The 17,500-nt window shown below is 69.2% G+C and overlaps 1 protein-coding gene across 1 annotated transcript in view; it reads left to right on the top strand.

Annotated features, from left to right (window-relative positions):
• The window catches only part of LOC142433141 (anosmin-1-like), a 50,240-nt gene that overhangs the window by 25,485 nt on the left and 7,255 nt on the right, over nt 1-17,500 (top strand). The window contains exons 5-10 of the mRNA XM_075538278.1: nt 1,851-2,073; nt 9,003-9,187; nt 11,616-11,745; nt 14,357-14,562; nt 14,822-14,981; nt 16,871-17,017. Coding sequence (XP_075394393.1) covers nt 1,851-2,073; nt 9,003-9,187; nt 11,616-11,745; nt 14,357-14,562; nt 14,822-14,981; nt 16,871-17,017 — 1,051 coding nt within the window. The remainder of the gene's footprint in view (nt 1-1,850; nt 2,074-9,002; nt 9,188-11,615; nt 11,746-14,356; nt 14,563-14,821; nt 14,982-16,870; nt 17,018-17,500) is intronic.

Raw genomic sequence — 17,500 nt, 5'->3', positions numbered from 1 at the left:
CCACCAAGATGGACACGACCTCAGAGACAGCCCTGGCCAGCAAGGGCCGCCGAGCGCCCGCGAAGCCCAAGCCTGGACGTGGCCTCCAGCCACCAGGGGAGCAGGGGGTCCACGGCCTCCAGCCTCCGGAAACCACGCCAAGCCCCACGGGAGCCGTGTGTGGACACCGGCTGAGACCCCGGAATGTGTGGTGCCCACCGCCGGGCAAGCTCCCGGTGAGCCCAGGCAGCGGCCCTTCACCGCAGGCTCGCCTCCACGCCCTGCACTGGCCGGCGGCTTTCCCCTCGCCGCACACAGGCCGGGCCCTTTGTCACGGAAGCCGGGGCCACGGCGGCCACGCAGGACAGAGGGGAACGGCCTCCGTGGGTTTCCAGGGCCGCCCGTCGCCACAGGAGAAGGCAGCTGCCAAGGACGGCTGCGTGGTTGAGAGCGGCCCACCTTGTCGCCGGCCGGCAGGCAGCACACGCAGCTGATCCAGCGCAGTTTCCCGTTCGGCGGGAAGAGGAAGCGAGGGCGGGTCTCCTGTCTCTCCCGGGAGGCCCATGTGCACACGGGACAGGCCCGTCCAACACGCGTGGATCACGTGCTCGCAGGCCCCGGAGGCTTCGCCAGGTGCAGCCCTCTCCTGGGTCGTGTCCGGGTTCCCGCCAAGCGGCCACGGCGCCTGCAGCTGTCGCTCCGTAGCTCACGCCGTCCTGGATCTGACCTGCAGGAAACACCGCAAACAACCCTGATAACCGACGACGACGACGCCGCCGCCGCCGCGGTCGAGCAGAGCCGGGACACGGCACCGAGCAGACGAGCTGACAACAGGCCGAAGGGCCCAGGCGTTCTCCAGCCGTGCCGCCCTGAGGGCCGCGTCGGGGCCTGTCCTTGCCCGTCCCGTGGGTGATTCCCGGAGCTGGACCGGCGTCTCGTCTTGCTCGGCTTCAAGGTCTCCCTGGGGGCGTAGTGGTTGCAGGCTGGACGGCTGACCCGAGGCCGGTCGCGGAATCCGCCAGCGGCTCCTCGGGAGAAAGGGGGGCTGTTTTCCTGCCGAAGGAGCCGCCGTCTCGGAAGCCCCCGGGGCAAGGCCTCCCCTGAGCTGCTCTCCCGGCTCCTCCGACTCCGGGCCACCGGGAGACACACCGGACCCTCCCTGGTCTCGCTGATGCGCAAGGAGAACCAGGCCCGAGGGGACCGCACGGGCAGGCGGGGGCTTCCGATTCACTGGACCGAGTAAACCTGGAACTCCTGCGTGGCAGGCGTGGCCTCTGGAAGAACGTGGCGCCCGCTTCCCCCTGCATCTCGCCGGAGCAGGGAGCCATGTCTCGTGACGACCGAGATCACTGGCTGGGCCTCCGTGGGCAGAGAGAGAAAGGGGGCCTCCGTGGCCGCGTGAGCGTGGGGGTGCCTGGGTCTGACTCACGGTGGGCACAGCACCCTGGGTGGACGGTGATGGCACGGGCTGCAGAGGACTGACCACTGACTCTGTAACAGTCTCGGGGCTCCGGGCACGCCCATGGCTCTGTAACACACGCCCGTGGTTCCATGGCTCACACGTGGCTCCGTGGCTCACGCGTGGCTCCGTGGCACACATGTGGCTCTGGTATCTGCTGTGTCTGTCGCACACCCCACAGTGTTTTGCACACCGCGGCTCCGTGGCACACCCATGGCATGCCAGTGGCCCAGTGGTGGTTGCGTGGCACGTCTGTGGCTCACGTGGTGATCCCCGTGGCTCCGTGGTGGGCCTGTGGCTCGGCGCTCCGCTCTGCAGCACGTGGGTGGCCGGGGCTGGTGGGGCTGCTCCCGGGCAGCGCCGGCGGCCAGTCGCACATGGCTGACGGGCTGTGTGTGCTCTTGGTCCGCAGCGCCTCTTCCCCAAGAAGACCTACGAGTGCCTGGCCAGCTGCGGCTTCCTCAAGTCCATCCTGGCCGTGAAGCAGGGCGACTGCCCGGCCCCCGAGAAGGCCAGCGGGTTCGCGGCGGCCTGCGTGGAGAGCTGCGAGGGGGACGGGGACTGTGCCGGCGTGAAGAAGTGCTGCCCCAACGGCTGCGGGCACACCTGCCAGGTGCCAAGGACCCTGTACAAAGGTGCAGAGCGGACTCGGGCCCGGGGGCGGGAGGGGCTGCCCAGGGCTCGGGCTTGCCCAGGATGCTCGGTGGGTGGGCGCCGCGCGGGCACGTGAGCTGGCGTGGGAGGCCGGGCAGGACGCACCCACGAGCCCCGGGGGCTGCCGACCACCCTCCTGTGTCCACAGGCTGGCGAAGCCCCAAAGCGCCCGGAGCCCGAGCCCAGAGGGAGGGGAGAAGAGGGGTGGGGGCCAGAGGGGAGGCAGGGAGGGGGGACACGTACGGGGGCGTCTGCAGACGTCCGGCATCTTGATGCCCTGCCTGCCAGCTGCGATGGGGACCCCTGACTCACAGGCACGGAGTTTTTACTGGGTCTGTGGGCGTTGTCCACCAGCAGGGCGGCCGGGCAGCGCTCAGCTCTAAATGAGAGATGCTCCCCCGTGGGCGCTGCTGCCCCCCCAGACCGTCCCCCAGACCATCCTGGCCTCGGAAGCTCCCTGGCGCTGCCGGCCCTGCGGGCGGCTGTGAGCCCCCGGCGGCGGGTCTTGCTGCTTCAGGTGCAGGAGCAGGGTTGCGTCCCTAGCGGGCAGGGTCCCAGAGCCGCCGCGTCCACTGCGCGTGCATTCAGGAGCATCCTGAGGGCAGCCCTGGACGTGGAGTGGTGACCTGTCCAGCTGCCGGCTGCAAGGCCAGCGCTCAAAGCCACCGGCTGCGCTGCCGGAGAAAGTCGAGGTGTCTGCCTGCCCCGTGAGGAGGGACAGTCCACAGGGGCAGCTCTGCCCTGACCTGCGGGGTGGCTGTGAGTCGGCCCGGCTCCCTGGGGGCGGCTTGGTTCTGTTTGTATCCTGGGTGCAGCCTCGGGGCGCTAGGGGGGCACCCAACGCCCACCCATCCGGGGGCCCCTGGCGGGAGTGGACAGGGGAGCCGCCCCAGGAGTCCCGGCTGGACAGTGGCCTCCGTGGGTGCAGTCCCCGTGGGCTGACAGACGGTGGCCCGAAGGCAGAGGCAGCAGGGCCTGGCCGACAACACGGGTGAGGGGGACCCTGCACAGACGGGGTCCGTCAGTCCGCAGCTGAGCCCCAGGCAGGCTGAGGGCAGTTTGGAAGTCGCCAGGGCAGAGCCCCCCGGCCTCTCCCCGAAGTCCGACGGAGCTTTTACCCAAAGCCTCACCGTGACTCGTGTGCAGCGACGAGAGCCGCGGAGCTGGCTCGGCCTCGGCGGCCCCTGCACCGGAGCCCCCGGCTGCAGCCACGGCGTCCCCCCATCGCCCACGCTCCTTACGAGCCAAAGATGCGCAAACCAGACCCACTGCCGCGGCCGGGCTCCCGGGAAAGGCTCGCGTCTCCCGCTGGCGGGTCTCAGAAACCGCGCCGAGGCGTCTGCTCTCAGACCCACCCAGGGGCTGCTGTCCCGTCCGGATGGGCTTCCGAGCGCCCCCTTGGCTCCGGCCTCCCCTGGAGGCTTTGGGCAACCGGGAGCCCTGTCCGCCCTCCGTGAGAAGAGACTGCCCTCAGGGAGCCGTGCCTGCTGCCGTGGGTGGCGCGGCCTTCGGGTCCCGCGTCTCTCCGTACCAAGGGCGGTGCCCACACGGACGGCGGAGCGGGCATCTGCCAGGCGCCTGGAACTTGCAAAGCTGGGGGCCGAGAGAGCGATCGGAAGAACTGCACGTGCGGTCGGCTCGCCCGGAGCGTCGGAGAACAGCAGGAAGCAAGTCAGCACCGGCAAGGCCTGGAGAGCCCGCTCGGCGCACGGCGGCCCCGAGGGTCAGCCCGGGACTGCGCCCCACGGCGTTTCCGTGGCCGACTGCGGAGGCCTGTGGGGCAGCCCTGAGCCTGGGAACCGGCTGCAGCCCAGGGGGAGAGGGGGTGGTCCGTCGGGTCAGTGCCGAGCGACAACACCGACCACAGAGCCCCCTGTCTCACAGACACACAGTGACGCCGACGCAGGAGGGAAGCCGAGTCAGTGACGTGTCAGCGTCTCAGCGCTGCAGGGTCTCCACACGGGGCTCCAGCTCCCAGGCTGCATCGGGGCAGCTCCATGCGGCTTCTCCTCGGGGTGCTGTGCAGGAAGGGAGCCTTTCTCCTCGGGGTGCTGTGCAGGAAGGGAGCCTTTCTCCTCGGGGTGCTGTGCAGGAAGGGAGCCTTTCTCCTCGGGGTGCTGTGCAGGAAGGGAGCCTTTCTCCTCAGGGTGCTGTGCAGGACGGGAGCCTTTCTCCTTGGGGTGCTGTGCAGGAAGGGAGCATTTCTCCTTGGGGTGCTGGGCAGGAAGCGAGCCTTTCTCCTTGGGGTGCTGTGCAGGAAGGGAGCCTTTCTCCTTGGGGTGCTGAGCAGGAAGGGAGCCTTTCTCCTAGGGGTGCTGTGCAGGAAGGGAGCCTTTCTCCTCGGGGTGCTGTGCAGGAAGGGAGCCTTTCTCCTCGGGGTGCTGTGCAGGAAGTGAGCCTTTCTCCTCAGGTTGCTGTGCAGGAAGGGAGCCTTTCTCCTTGGGGTGCTGTGCAGGAAGGGAGCCTTTCTCCTTGGGGTGCTGAGCAGGAAGGGAGCCTTTCTCCTCGGGGTGCTGTGCAGGAAGGGAGCCTTTCTCCTAGGGGTGCTGTGCAGGAAGGGAGCCTTTCTCCTTGGGGTGCTGTGCAGGAAGTGAGCCTTTCTCCTCAGGGTGCTGTGCAGGAAGGGAGCCTTTCTCCTCGGGGTGCTGTGCAGGAAGTGAGCCTTTCTCCTTGGGGTGCTGTGCAGGAAGGGAGCCTTTCTCCTCGGGGTGCTGTGCAGGAAGTGAGCCTTTCTCCTTGGGGTGCTGTGCAGGAAGGTAGCCTTTCTCCTCGGGGTGCTGTGCAGGAAGTGAGCCTTTCTCATCAGGGTGCTGTGCAGGAAGGGAGCCTTTCTCCTCAGGGTGCTGTGCAGGAAGTGAGCCTTTCTCCTCAGGGTGCTCTGCAGGAAGTGAGCCTTTCTCCTCAGGGTGCTGTGCAGGAAGGGAGCCTTTCTCCTCAGGGTTCTGTGCAGGAAGGGAGCCTTTCTCCTCGGGGTGCTGTGCAGGAAGGGAGCCTTTCTCCTAGGGGTGCTGTGCAGGAAGGGAGCCTTTCTCCTCGGGGTGCTGTGCAGGAAGGGAGCCTTTCTCCTTGGGGTGCTGTGCAGGAAGGTAGCCTTTCTCCTCGGGGTGCTGTGCAGGAAGGGAGCCTTTCTCCTAGGGGTGCTGTGCAGGAAGGGAGCCTTTCTCCTCGAGGTGCTGTGCAGGAAGGGAGCCTTTCTCCTTGGGGTGCTGTGCAGGAAGGGAGCCTTTCTCCTCGGGGTGCTGAGCAGGAAGGGAGCCTTTCTCCTAGGGGTGCTGTGCAGGAAGGGAGCCTTTCTCCTCGGGGTGCTGTGCAGGAAGGGAGCCTTTCTCCTAGGGGTGCTGTGCAGGAAGTGAGCCTTTCTCCTTGGGGTGCTGTTTCAGGAAGGGAGCCTTTCTCCTTGGGGTGCTGTGCAGGAAGGAGCCTTTCTCCTTGGGGTGCTGTGCAGGAAGGGAGCCTTTCTCCTCGGGGTGCTGTGCAGGAAGTGAGCCTTTCTCCTTGGGGTGCTGTGCAGGAAGGGAGCCTTTCTCCTTGGGGTGCTGTGCAGGAAGGGAGCCTTTCTCCTTGGGGTGCTGTGCAGGAAGTGAGCCTTTCTCCTAGGGGTGCTGTGCAGGAAGTGAGCCTTTCTCCTTGGGGTGCTGTGCAGGAAGGGAGCCTTTCTCCTCGGGGTGCTGTGCAGGAAGGGAGCCTTTCTCCTCGGGGTGCTGTGCAGGAAGGTAGCCTTTCTCCTTGGGGTGCTGTACAGAAAGGGAGCCTTTCTCCTTGGGGTGCTGTGCAGGAAGGGAGCCTTTCTCCTCAGGGTGCTGTGCAGGAAGGTAGCCTTTCTCCTTGGGGTGCTGTGCAGGAAGGGAGCCTTTCTCCTTGGGGTGCTGTGCAGGAAGGGAGCCTTTCTCCTCAGGGTGCTGTGCAGGAAGGGAACCTTTCTCCTCGGGGTGCTGTGCAGGAAGGGAGCCTTTCTCCTCGGGGTGCTGTGCAGGAAGGGAGCCTTTCTCCTTGGGGTGCTGTGCAGGAAGGGAGCCTTTCTCCTCGGGGTGCTGTGCAGGAAGTGAGCCTTTCTCCTTGGGGTGCTGTGCAGGAAGGGAGCCTTTCTCCTCGGGGTGCTGTGCAGGAAGGGAGCCTTTCTCCTCGAGGTGCTGTGCAGGAAGGGAGCCTTTCTCCTCGGGGTGCTGTGCAGGAAGGGAGCCTTTCTCCTCGGGGTGCTGAGCAGGAAGGGAGCCTTTCTCCTAGGGGTGCTGTGCAGGAAGGGAGCCTTTCTCCTCGGGGTGCTGTGCAGGAAGGGAGCCTTTCTCCTCGGGGTGCTGTGCAGGAAGTGAGCCTTTCTCCTTGGGGTGCTGTGCAGGAAGGGAGCCTTTCTCCTTGGGGTGCTGTGCAGGAAGGGAGCCTTTCTCCTTGGGGTGCTGTGCAGGAAGGGAGCCTTTCTCCTTGGGGTGCTGTGCAGGAAGGGAGCCTTTCTCCTTGGGATGCTGTGCAGGAAGGGAGCCTTTCTCCTAGGGGTGCTGTGCAGGAAGGGAGCCTTTCTCCTCGGGGTGCTGTGCAGGCAGTGAGCCTATCTCCTTGGGGTGCTGTGCAGGAAGGGAGCCTTTCTCCTCGGGGCGCTGTGCAGGAAGGGAGCCTTTCTCCTCGGGGTGCTGTGCAGGAAGGGAGCCTTTCTCCTCGGGGTGCTGTGCAGGAAGGGAGCCCTTCTCCTCGGGGTGCTGTGCAGGAAGGGAGCCTTGCCAGCTGAAGCAGGGAACTGGCTAAGGCAGCCGCACCCTGGTCCGACCATCCGAGAGCAAGAGACCCGAGAACTAGAAAGACGAGGTCACTGAGCCCTTGGTCCCTCCGCCCTGCAATGACCCCACGTGTGTGTATCGGCCAGGCTGGCACAGGAAGCTACCGACCTCCAGTCCCGGGAGAGACACGGACGGGTGCTGCCCTCAGGATCGGCGGCCTCTCCCGGGACAGGAGGCTGCTGGGGAAGTGGGGGGATGGCGGCAGCCGGGGCGCCGTGGAGCCCGCCAGCGTCTGCCCTCGAGGATTCCCCGCCGGGGACTCACGCCCGGGATGCCCGGGCTCCTCCTGCTGCCATTGGGCCTGCAGCCAGCCGAGGGAGCGGGCAGCACCGGGCAGCACCGGCCGGGCCGCGGGGAGCCCGATGGCCACTCGCAACTGCCCGGCGGTTCTCCTGGGGACGCGGGAAGACGGACTTGTCCGCGAGTCATCGGACGAGGGAGCGACTCCAAGCGCTGCCTAATCAGAACCGCGGGAGGCGAATGGGAGCGTCGGCACACCTGCTCCTGCGACCGGCCGGCCAGCGGGGGGCTGTGGCCGGAGGCACCGTGCTGAAGCTGCCTGAGAGGCCAGCAGCCCCCCGCCGAGCTCCAGGGGGACAGGGGAGACTGGCCACGCGACACTCGGGCAGCCTGGGAACCCGTGCCCACTGCTGCCCGGTCCTTCGGGGCACGGTGGCCGCCCACCTGCCATCGGCGGGCTTTTCCGGGGCGAATGGTGCCCGAGACGGAAACCGTTCAGGCGCGTGGGTGCCGGGCTGCAGGAGACCAGCGTCCATGTGTCCACAGCAGGAGGACAGACCGCGTGCTGATGTGTGTTCACGCACACGCACGCTGCCCGCTGCCCGGGGCCCGCCCGGCACGTCTGAGTACAGGACAGGGGGCGGCTGACCGGCCAAGACTGGACGTCTGTCCCTCCAAGTGGCCGCGGGGTCCTCGGGGCCCCGACCCGCTCTGTGCACAGGGCCGCCCGGAGCTGGGCTCACCCCGCGACGACTGGCCTCCCTCCCTCCCCCCTGACTGCGCGTCCCTACTGTGCGCACGGACGCCCACGGGTGCCGAGCTCAGTGTCCCCCAGGCAGGACAGCGGCGCTCCCTCCCTCACCCGAGACCTGGCGTTTCCTGCTTGGAACGGTCAGCACGCACCTGCTGGCGCCGGGGCCCCTCGGTGTAGCGAGAAAGCCGCCATGAGGAGGCCATGCCGGACGCCGGTGAAACCCGTGGGCTCCCAGGGCCCTGTGGACCCTCCGCCAGGCGGGCGCCTCCGTGGCCACAGCTTCCGGCACCGGAGGTCCTTGCTGGGCCTCAGTGGCCACGCTGGCCGGGCACCGGCAGAACCGGAGCCCAGCTGCCGGGCAAGCGGCCTCCGCCGGGGTCTGAGCCGGAGGGGGAGCCGTGCAAGCATTCCTGAGCGTTGCCCAGCGTGTGCCGTGGCGGAAGCTTCCGTGCAGGGGCCACCGAGGGGGGCAGGCTCTGGCCATCCTCCTGGGCCTGCCTCGCAGGACACGGCGCCGCGAGGGGCCTGCGCTTCCGAGGGTCCCGGAAGAAGCAGGGGGGGTTCAGTGAGACCGGGAGCAGCCCGGGGCCTCTCTCCCGGAAAGCGGGCAGAGCCGCGTCTCAGGCCAGAGGAGGGTCATCCGTGAGGCCAACGGGCACTGAGGGGCCTGGCGGGGGCCCTCGGGCAGAGCTGGGCACGGAGCCGGGCCACCCCTGACGCGGGTGCAGCAAGAACGACACCAGGACAGGCAGGCGGGCGCCTGGAAGGGCTCTCGGCGCCTCAGTGGAGCGGGCTCGCGGTCGTCCCGGTGACCGACTGGAGCCTCGACGACCCGGCTCCGAGCACGGCGGCCCGGAAGCCTCCCAGCACCCCGTCTGCGGAGACACCGTGGTTCACGAGCTCGGCGTCAGCCCCCTGCCGTTGCCGAGGGGGAGAGTGACCTGACGGACACGGGCCTCTCGGGCGGAGGGACGGCTCTGGTTCCTCGGGGCTCGAGGCGCAAGCCTGGCCGCGTGCTGGACGCCCCTGGCCGGCCGAGGCCGCCGGCGGGGAGGGCAGGGGCCTGTGTCCACTGCAGGGTGTGGGTCTCGGCTGCGGCTCCCCGCCCGCTCTCCGGGGAGGCTGCAATGTCGGGGTGCCCTTGCAGGCGTCCCCCTGAAGCCCCGGAAGGAGCTGCGGTTCTCAGAGCTGCCGTCCGGGCAGCTGGAGGTGAGGTGGTCGTCCAAGTTCAACGTCTCCATCGAGCCCGTGGTGCACGTGGTGCAGAGGCGGTGGAACTTCGGCATCCACCCCAGCGAGGACGAGGCCACGCCGTGGGAGACGGTGGCTCAGGTCAGTGCTGCGGGCGGCGGGGGGGGGGGGGAGCCCGCGCCAGCCCCCTCCTGGGTCCCACTGCCCAGACCAGGCCCCACCTGGCCGGCCGGCCACCCTGACGGGCACCCCGAGCCCCCCGGGCGGCCTTCCTTTGGCGGCGCCCACGTGGGTTGGAACTGCCACCCAGGGGCCTCCCAGAGGCTGCACGTCCACAGCAGGAAGCGCCGAATGCCGCCCGGGGCGACATCCTGCGGGAGAGCTGGCCCAGCGCCCGGGCGCAGGCGAGAGAGCTCCCCTCTGCTCCCCAAAGGGCCTTTCCTGCAGATTAACCCCTGCACGGGCGGGGCTGGCGGGCACCCTAGTCTGGAGGAGGACTGGGGGCAGGAGGAGGACTGGGGGGCAGGGGGAGGACTGGGGGGCAGGAGGAGGACTGGGGGACAGGGGGACTGGCGGGCAGGAGGAGGACGGGGGGCAGGAGGAGGACGGGGGCAGGAGGAGGACTCGGGGGCAGGGGGAGGACTGGGGGGCAGGGGGAGGACTGGGGGGCAGGAGGAGGACTGGGGGACAGGGGGACTGGGGGGCAGGAGGAGGACGGGGGGCAGGAGGAGGACTCGGGGGCAGGGGGAGGACTGGGGGGCAGGGGGAGGACTGGGGGGCAGGAGGAGGACGGGGGGACAGGAGGACTGGGGGCAGGGGGAGGACTGGGGGTCAGGAGGAGGACTGGGGGGCAGGAGGAGGACGGGGGTGCAGGAGGACTGGGGGCAGGAGGAGGACTGGGGTACAGGAGGAGGACTGGGGTGCAGGAGGACTGGGGGGCAGGAGGAGGACTGGGGGGTAGGAGGAGGACGGGGGGCAGGAGGAGGACTCGGGGGCAGGGGGAGGACTGGGGGGCAGGGGGAGGACTGGGGGGCAGGAGGAGGACTGGGGGACAGGAGGACTGGGGGCAGGGGGAGGACTGGGGGTCAGGAGGAGGACTGGGGGGCAGGAGGAGGACGGGGGTGCAGGAGGACTGGGGTCAGGAGGAGGACTGGGGGGCAGGAGGAGGACGGGGGTGCAGGAGGACTGGGGGCAGGAGGAGGACTGGGGTGCAGGAGGAGGACTGGGGGCAGGGGGAGGACTGGGGGCAGGGGGAGGACTGGGGGCAGGAGGAGGACTGGGGGCAGGAGGACTGGGGGCAGGAGGAGGACTGGGGGCAGGAGGACTGGGGAGCAGGAGGAGGACTGGGGGCAGGAGGAGGACTGGGGGCAGGAGGAGGACTGGGGTGCGGGCCTGGGGCTCCGGCCATGGGGGCAGCGGTCAGCGCTCGTCCATCCTCCTGGGCAGCGCTGCCTTCGGGGTTTGTGGACCTGGGCGCGGCGGCCCCTCCGGGACGAGGAGAGGAAATGTTTTCTTTCGTCCTCGGAGGCGCTGAGCTCACGCCAGGTGTGGGCGCCCTGCCCGAGGAATGCCCAGGCTGCGCCCGCCTGCTCGGGGGAAGGGTGGGGCCTCCTCCCAGCCGAGGGCCGAGGGCCGAGGGCGCAGCCGGCTCTGGACCCGCGAGGAGGCCGCGAGCCCAGGAAGCGCCGTAGGGAGGCCAACGCGTGGGCCCCACAGACGTGCAAGGGGGGGCCAGGCCTCGGGGAGCCCCAGGAATGTGCTTTCCCGGCCGGCGAGCGGCTGCCCGCCCAGGCTTGGGGGCCCTGCGGCTGCTGCGGTGGGTTCACGGGCAAACGCATCGCCGTCTGAAAGCCGGAGGAAGGAACCCGGATGCCCCCTTTCCTGTCTCCGGCCCCCCTTGACCCCCGGCCCCCCTTGTCCCCCTTTACCCCCCATGTCTCACTGACACACGGGCCTGGACGGCGTGCTTTCCTGGCAATCCTGTGGGGAGCGACGTCACGGGGAAGCTGGTCGGGGTTTGGCTTTAAATCCCTGTCCCCCCAGACGCAAGGGGCCACGTCTCCCCTCCGTTCTTGGGGTGCAGGGTGTGGACATCCACGCGACACTCCCGGGCAAGTTACTACAAACGGAGGAGTCGGGAGGACGGGAAGTGGACGCCGCTGCGCTGAGAGCCCGGGCACCGCCGCGCCCCGTGGCCGCTGGCGTGGACGCCCACCAACGCTGAGCCGCGGGCAGGGGTCAGGCGTCCACCAAGCCAGCAGCCGGGCGGCTCAGAAAGCGGCTCGGACAGAAGAGTGGACAGATCGTGGGATTCTCCCGCTAACTCGTGAAGCCGGCCACCGTGCTGGCTCACAAACCCGCCTGCGATCCCGGCTGGACGCTGGGCTCCGGCAGTGGCCTGGCCGGGAGTGGACTTGGGTGCCCAGCTGCCCGGCCCCTGTCCGGCCCCGACTCCCTGGTTCAGGCTGGCGCCCCCCGGGCAGGCGTGGGAGGAGGCCTCGGCCGGCTGCCCGCCGCGGGCACAGCTGCCTGGCCCGTGGGGTGAGTGACCGCTGTGTCCTCCCGGCAGACGACCGACGAGCGAGTGCGCCTGGCGGACGTCAGACCCAGCAGGTGGTACCAGTTCCGGGTGGCTGCTGTCAACGTGCACGGGACCCGCGGCTTCACCGCCCCCAGCAAGCACTTCCGTTCCTCCAGAGGTCAGTGTGTGTCCACGGCCGTCCCCCCTGCCCGCCAGCCTCCGCGCCTGTGGGGCCCAAACGGCCCCCAAAGCACCCCTGTCCCCGAGCCCGCTGCCCCAGCAAGGACTGGCCCTGGCAGGACGTCCAGTCCTCCCAGCCGCCCGCAGGCGAGCACCTCTGCTCCGCAAGGGTCAGCCGTGCCCGTCCTCGGGCCGCCAGCAGCCGCTCCGACTTACAGGCCCTTGGCGACTTCACGCCGTGGCCACCGCCGGGGAGTCCAGTCCACGGGCCGCGGCCGCGTCCTTCCCGCCCGGCGGGTCCCTGGCGAGCGAGCTGACTCCGCTCTGTGGGAGCCGGAGCCTCGTCTCGCCCCCGAGGAGCGGCTGCTGGTTTCAAACTGCCGACCTGGGGTCGGTGCAGCGTGAACCCCCTGCACCCCAGCCTCTTGGCATTGCTGATTCCGCCCGGTCCCCGGGGTCCGTCTGTCCGCCCTCCGTCTTCACGGCCCCCACCAGGCGCCCCGTTCCCGAGACAGACGCACGGAGCTGCCCGCGGACTGACCGCGAGCCCTGTTCCCTCGGCGTGGAGGCCAAGCGCAGTGTCTGTCCTTCCGAAGAATCCACCCACGTCCCCAGCGGATCCCGGACCCCGAGGCTGAAAGCAGGGGGGCAGGGGCGCTCCCCTGTGGGGGCGCTGGTGGCCGGGGGGGGGGGCTCAGTGTTTACATCAAAGGCAAAGCCCCCCCCCCGGAGGCAGATGCACCAACGAAACTGACTTCACAATGAAATGGGGGACGGAGCCGCCAGCCCCGCGCCTGCTGCTCCGACCTGTCTCCCCAGGACGGCCAGGGAGGTGGGGAGGCGGCCGCGAGGGGGCGAGGGGCCCAGGAGGGCGCCTGGCGGTCAGAACGAGCCCCTGGCCAGCTGCCCGCACGCTCGCGGCCACTGACCGCAGAGGGAACCGGCTGCACACGGAAGCGGCCTGGCCTCAGGAGGACGACCACACACGGGAGCAGCGGGGGGCGGGCGGGGGGCCCACCAGCCGTCTCAGGGCTCTGCTCCCCCCACCGTCGGAATCCAGGCAGACCCGTGGGAATTCCTGAGGTCCGGCTGTGGGGCCCCCGAGAGGCCATTGTTCCCGCCCGTCCCGCCTGCAGAGTCCAGACGTCCCCCTGATTCTCACGGCGAGGGGCTTCCCGTCTCCTTCTTTGCAGCCACTAGTTATTGAGCGTCAGCCCCGTGGCAGGCAAGTGAGTCAGCGTGAACCGTGCACGCTGTGGGGATGCACACGTACACACGCACACGACTGTGCGCAGAACACACACACATGTGCACACGCCTGTGTGCTGAGCACACGCACACATGTGCACACGCCTGTGTGCAGAACACACGCACCTACATGCGCACACGCACATGCCTGTGTGCAGAACACACACACATGTGCACATGCACATGCCCGTGCGTGGAACACACGCACACACACGTACACATCCACATGCCTGTGTGCAGAACACACGTGCACACGCACACACCTGTGTGCAGAACCCATGCACACACGTGCACATGCACACGCCCGTGTGCAGAACCCATGCACACACGTGCACATGCACACGCCTGTGTGCAGAACCCATGCGGGCATTGAAAACACCTGTGTGCAGAGCACATGCACACACATGTGCACACGCACATGCACATGCACAGCACACATGTACAGAACACGCATAAGTCACATGCACAGCACACATGTGTGCAGGGCACATGCACGTGTAAATACACAGATACGCATGCACAACACACATGTATATGCAAGACAGACATGCTTACACAGACGGACACACACATGCACACGTGCTCACCTGCACACACACTCATACGTGGAGGACTTAGCACGTGTGGGGAATTAGTTCAGCTTCTTCTGACTCCATTTCCCCGCGAGGCGTCTGACGCCCTCTCCCCGCCGTGGTGCCGGCTATCGAGCGTGTCCAGGCCACAGGACAGCCGTCTCGGGAGAAGGACGGCCAGAGTGGCCGCCGAGTCCTCGGTGACTCACAGTGGCCTCGGGGCCAAGGTGGGGATGGCGAGATGGACAGAGACAGACGGACGTCGGCTCAGAGGCCATCGGAGCCGCCGACTCGCCGTGCCCACAGGGACCGAGGAGCGTCCATGCCTACAAGACAGAGAGCGAGGCCTGCGGGCGTCCAGGCCTGTACTTCCTGCCCGGAGCGTGAGGCCACTTGGTTCTCCTGCCGGGCGGCTGGTGGCCCCCCCGCTGCCCCCTGCTCGATCGCCGGGACCTGGGGCGGCGCCGATGGCGCTTAGGACTCGTTTGTAAACGGTTAAAACACAGAGAAAGACACGGCCCCTTCCATCGAGCCGATTCCGGTTCCGAGACCCGGAGGCACAGGGTGGAGCCTCCCCTGAGTCCCTGCCGTGGACGGGCCAGCGGCTCCGGCACAGGGCCCATCGGGGGGATGGTGCACGGCCGGCCAGCACGGTTTCCCTCTGCCGGGCACGGGGCGGGCGGAGCCGAAGAGACGGGCACAGCCGAGGCCCCGTTGCCGGCTGCCCACGAGGGACGGCCCTTCCCGCCACTGCCCGTGGGGTCACGCGGCTTGTCTCTGGGATTCCAGGCCCCGCGGCACCACCCACGCCGACGCGTCTCCGCCTGGCCAACTCCACCGTGAGCCGGGACGGCAGCGTGAGCGTGGCCGTCGCGTGGGACCTGCCGGAGGACGCGGACATCCCGGCGCATCACTACAAGGTGCTGTGGAGCTGGGCGGCGGGCGGCGGGGCCCTCGTCCCCACCAACAAGCAGCGCAGAAAGACGGCCGAGGGGGTGAGTGTGGCGGGCGAGGGGCAGCGGCCCCGGGCGGGCACAGCGGGCATCCAGCAGAGGAGGGAGGCCAGCACGGCTGCACTGCTCCCGTCCAGCAGGGTGTGGGCAGAGCTGGTCACTGCAGGAGGCCTGGCTGACCCTCAGGCCCCCCAGAGCCCGCGGGAGGACACTGGGGTCCCTGCCGGCCGGAGGGGCAGCTCCGTCCAGCCCGCGGGTGAGGGCCGGGCGGGCAGCGGGCTCACGGCCTCTGTGCTTCCAGTCCCGACGGTGGCTGAGCCTGGAGCAGCTGCAGCCCGGCCGCACCTACACGCTGGCCCTGCAGGCCATCGCCCACTGGGGCCAGGCCCGCCTCCGGAGCGCCAAGGCCACGCTGCGCTTCACGGCCCCGCCGACGCCGGCCGCCCCCGCCGCCCCCAGCAGTAAGTGCCGGCCCCTCTGACTGTCCAAGGGCACCCCACGTGCAGGGACCCTGCACCCTGGGGCCCGGTCAGGCCCGCCCGTCCTTCAGCAGCCCAGCGAGGGCCCTGGAAACCCGCCATCCGGTCAGGACAGAGCCGAGGGCCGGGGCCCTGGGGAACCAGGCAGGACGAGGCTGCCGGGCATCGGGCGAGGCCCAGGGATCTGCGGGTGCTGTGGGTGCTGGGCCCGAGCCCACGGCGGCAGCCCCTCGTCCACCCATTCAGGGGGCCTGCCTGCCCTTCGCTGCCCCACGGGGCGGGCAAGCTCGGCGTCCGTCCCCTGACCACTTGCCCAAAGGCCTGAGACGGAGCCCAGCATCCCGGCTCCCGGGAGAAGCCCCGTCTCAGACGCGGAGCGGGCGGCGGCTCTGCCCTGTGAGTGGACGTGCTGGACGCATCGCAGACAGACGGCCGCCCTGGGGGCGCCTGTCAACTGTGTTCGGAGGGAAGACGGCCGTGTGCAGACAGAGTGGCCTCCGGGCGGTTTTCCACGTGGGAACGTCGGGAAGCACATGGCCAGGCCGGGACCCAGGAGCCTCTGGGTGAACGGAAGCTCCGGGCCTTGGTCAGCAGTGGACGGCCGCCTGTCGGAGCCTCCTAGCTGGGAAGGCGGAGCCCGAGGAGACGTGCGGACAGGCCTGGACGCTCCCCTCGCCTGACCAGCAGGTGACCTGGACACGCGAGGCAGGGCGGACGCTGAGAGCCTGCTTCCTGGGTGGAAGATTTAGGGGGTCTGTCCTCCATCAGTGAGCCAGAGTGTCAGTCTGTCCAGCGTCAGTGAGTCAGGGTCCCCGTGTGGGCAGGGAGCCGGTGCTTTCGTGACGGAGACGCCTGCCTTCCACCGCACTTTGTGAACATCGCCGTCCACCAGCGGGCATGCTGCCCACAGACCAGCGGGCATGGTGCCCACAGACCACAGTGCCTGCTGCCCACAGACCACAGTGCCTGCTGCCCACAGACCACAGTGCCTGCTGCCCACAGACCAGCGGGCATGGTGCCCACAGACCAGCGGGCATGGTGCCCACAGACCAGCGGGCCTGCTGCCCACAGACCACAGTGCCTGCTGCCCACAGACCAGCGGGCATGGTGCCCACAGACCAGCGGGCCTGCTGCCCACAGACCACAGTGCCTGCTGCCCACAGACCAGCGGGCATGGTGCCCACAGACAAGGGCAGGGGCACCGTGCTCCTCGGGCTTCCTGGCGGCTGCCTTCTCCCAGGGCGTCTCCTGGCCTCGTTTCCAGCTGACCCTGCGACTGACCCTCCGGTTAGCAGCCGGCCGTGTGAGCCCTGCCTGCGCCATGGTGACCGTCGTGGCCGGTCCTCACTCACTGGACTCGCCCCACGTGCTGACTGGGGTGCCCGGCTCAGGCTCCGGGGAGGCCGTCACGGCGCTGTGTCTAACGCAGGCCGGTGTCCACTGCAGCTTCAGAGTGGCCCCTGGGCTACTATCGGGCAGAGCCGACGCGCCCTGGGCCTGGATGGACGTCCTGTGCGGAAGTGCCCGGTGCTCCCAGGCCTCGCCAACGGGCTCCTTTGGGCATGGCTCTGAAGCGCTCACCGCAAGCACCCCTCTCCCTGCTACGGGCGCCCACCCGCTGCCTCGGGGCGACCTGTGTGCCGTGGCAGGAGTGGCCCGGTCAGCCTGGACCACGAGGCGGCCTGCGTGGCTGTTTCTCTGTCACAGGGAGGGAGGCGGGTGCAGAAGCTCGGACGTGGAGGCGCTGCGGTTACGAGGCCTCTCCCGCGTGGAGAGCCGGCCCCTCGCGTGGCGTGGCCCGGCGTGGCGTGGCCCGGCGTGGCGCCCTCGTAGCCAGTGTCTGAGCCGGCTGCTCTTTGGCTCCGTTCCAGCAGAGACCCCCGGCCGAGCCAGCCAGGGCACCGCTCCCCTGCAGCCCCCGCTCCCCAAGCGACGGCCGGCACGGCTCCTGGAGATTGGGTCTCCCTTCTGCCAGGACAACCAGCTGCAGGTCAAGGTTTACTGGAAGAAGCCGGAAGGTGGGTGAGCCGGGCGGGGGCGCCGCGACCACACTGTGACCGGAGGCGCTCCTGGGAAAGCGCCCGTGTTCTGGAAGCTCTCAGACCCGGTGCGTGAGCTGCCGGGGGGCTTCCAGGAGGCCTGCGGGCGCCCAGGCGTGGCCACCAGGCTGCCCAGCACTGGGTCAGCCGCCCTGCAGGAGGGACACGAGGCCGTCTGCGCCCAAAGTCTCCATCTGGGAAACCCCGGGGTCAGCCCCCCAACCTGCAGGACCCCCGGGATCAGCCCCCCGACCTGCAGGACCCCCGGGATCAGCCCCCCGACCTGCAGAACCCCCGGGATCAGCCCCCCCTGACCAGCAGGACCCCACAGATCTGTCCCCCCGACCTGCAGGACCCCCGGGTCAGCCCGTCCTCCTCAGTCGTGGGTGCTCTGTCGGTTTGCCGCTCACACCCCTGGACGCGGCCTCGCGGACTCTGGGCGTGCCGTCAGGAGGGGCCCGG

The sequence above is a fragment of the Tenrec ecaudatus genome, chromosome X, assembly GCF_050624435.1.
Source record: "Tenrec ecaudatus isolate mTenEca1 chromosome X, mTenEca1.hap1, whole genome shotgun sequence".
In the NCBI taxonomy this organism is placed as follows: Eukaryota; Metazoa; Chordata; class Mammalia; order Afrosoricida; family Tenrecidae; genus Tenrec; species Tenrec ecaudatus.
Note: the sequence above shows the minus strand (reverse complement) of the source record. Positions and strands in the feature narration are given on the sequence as shown.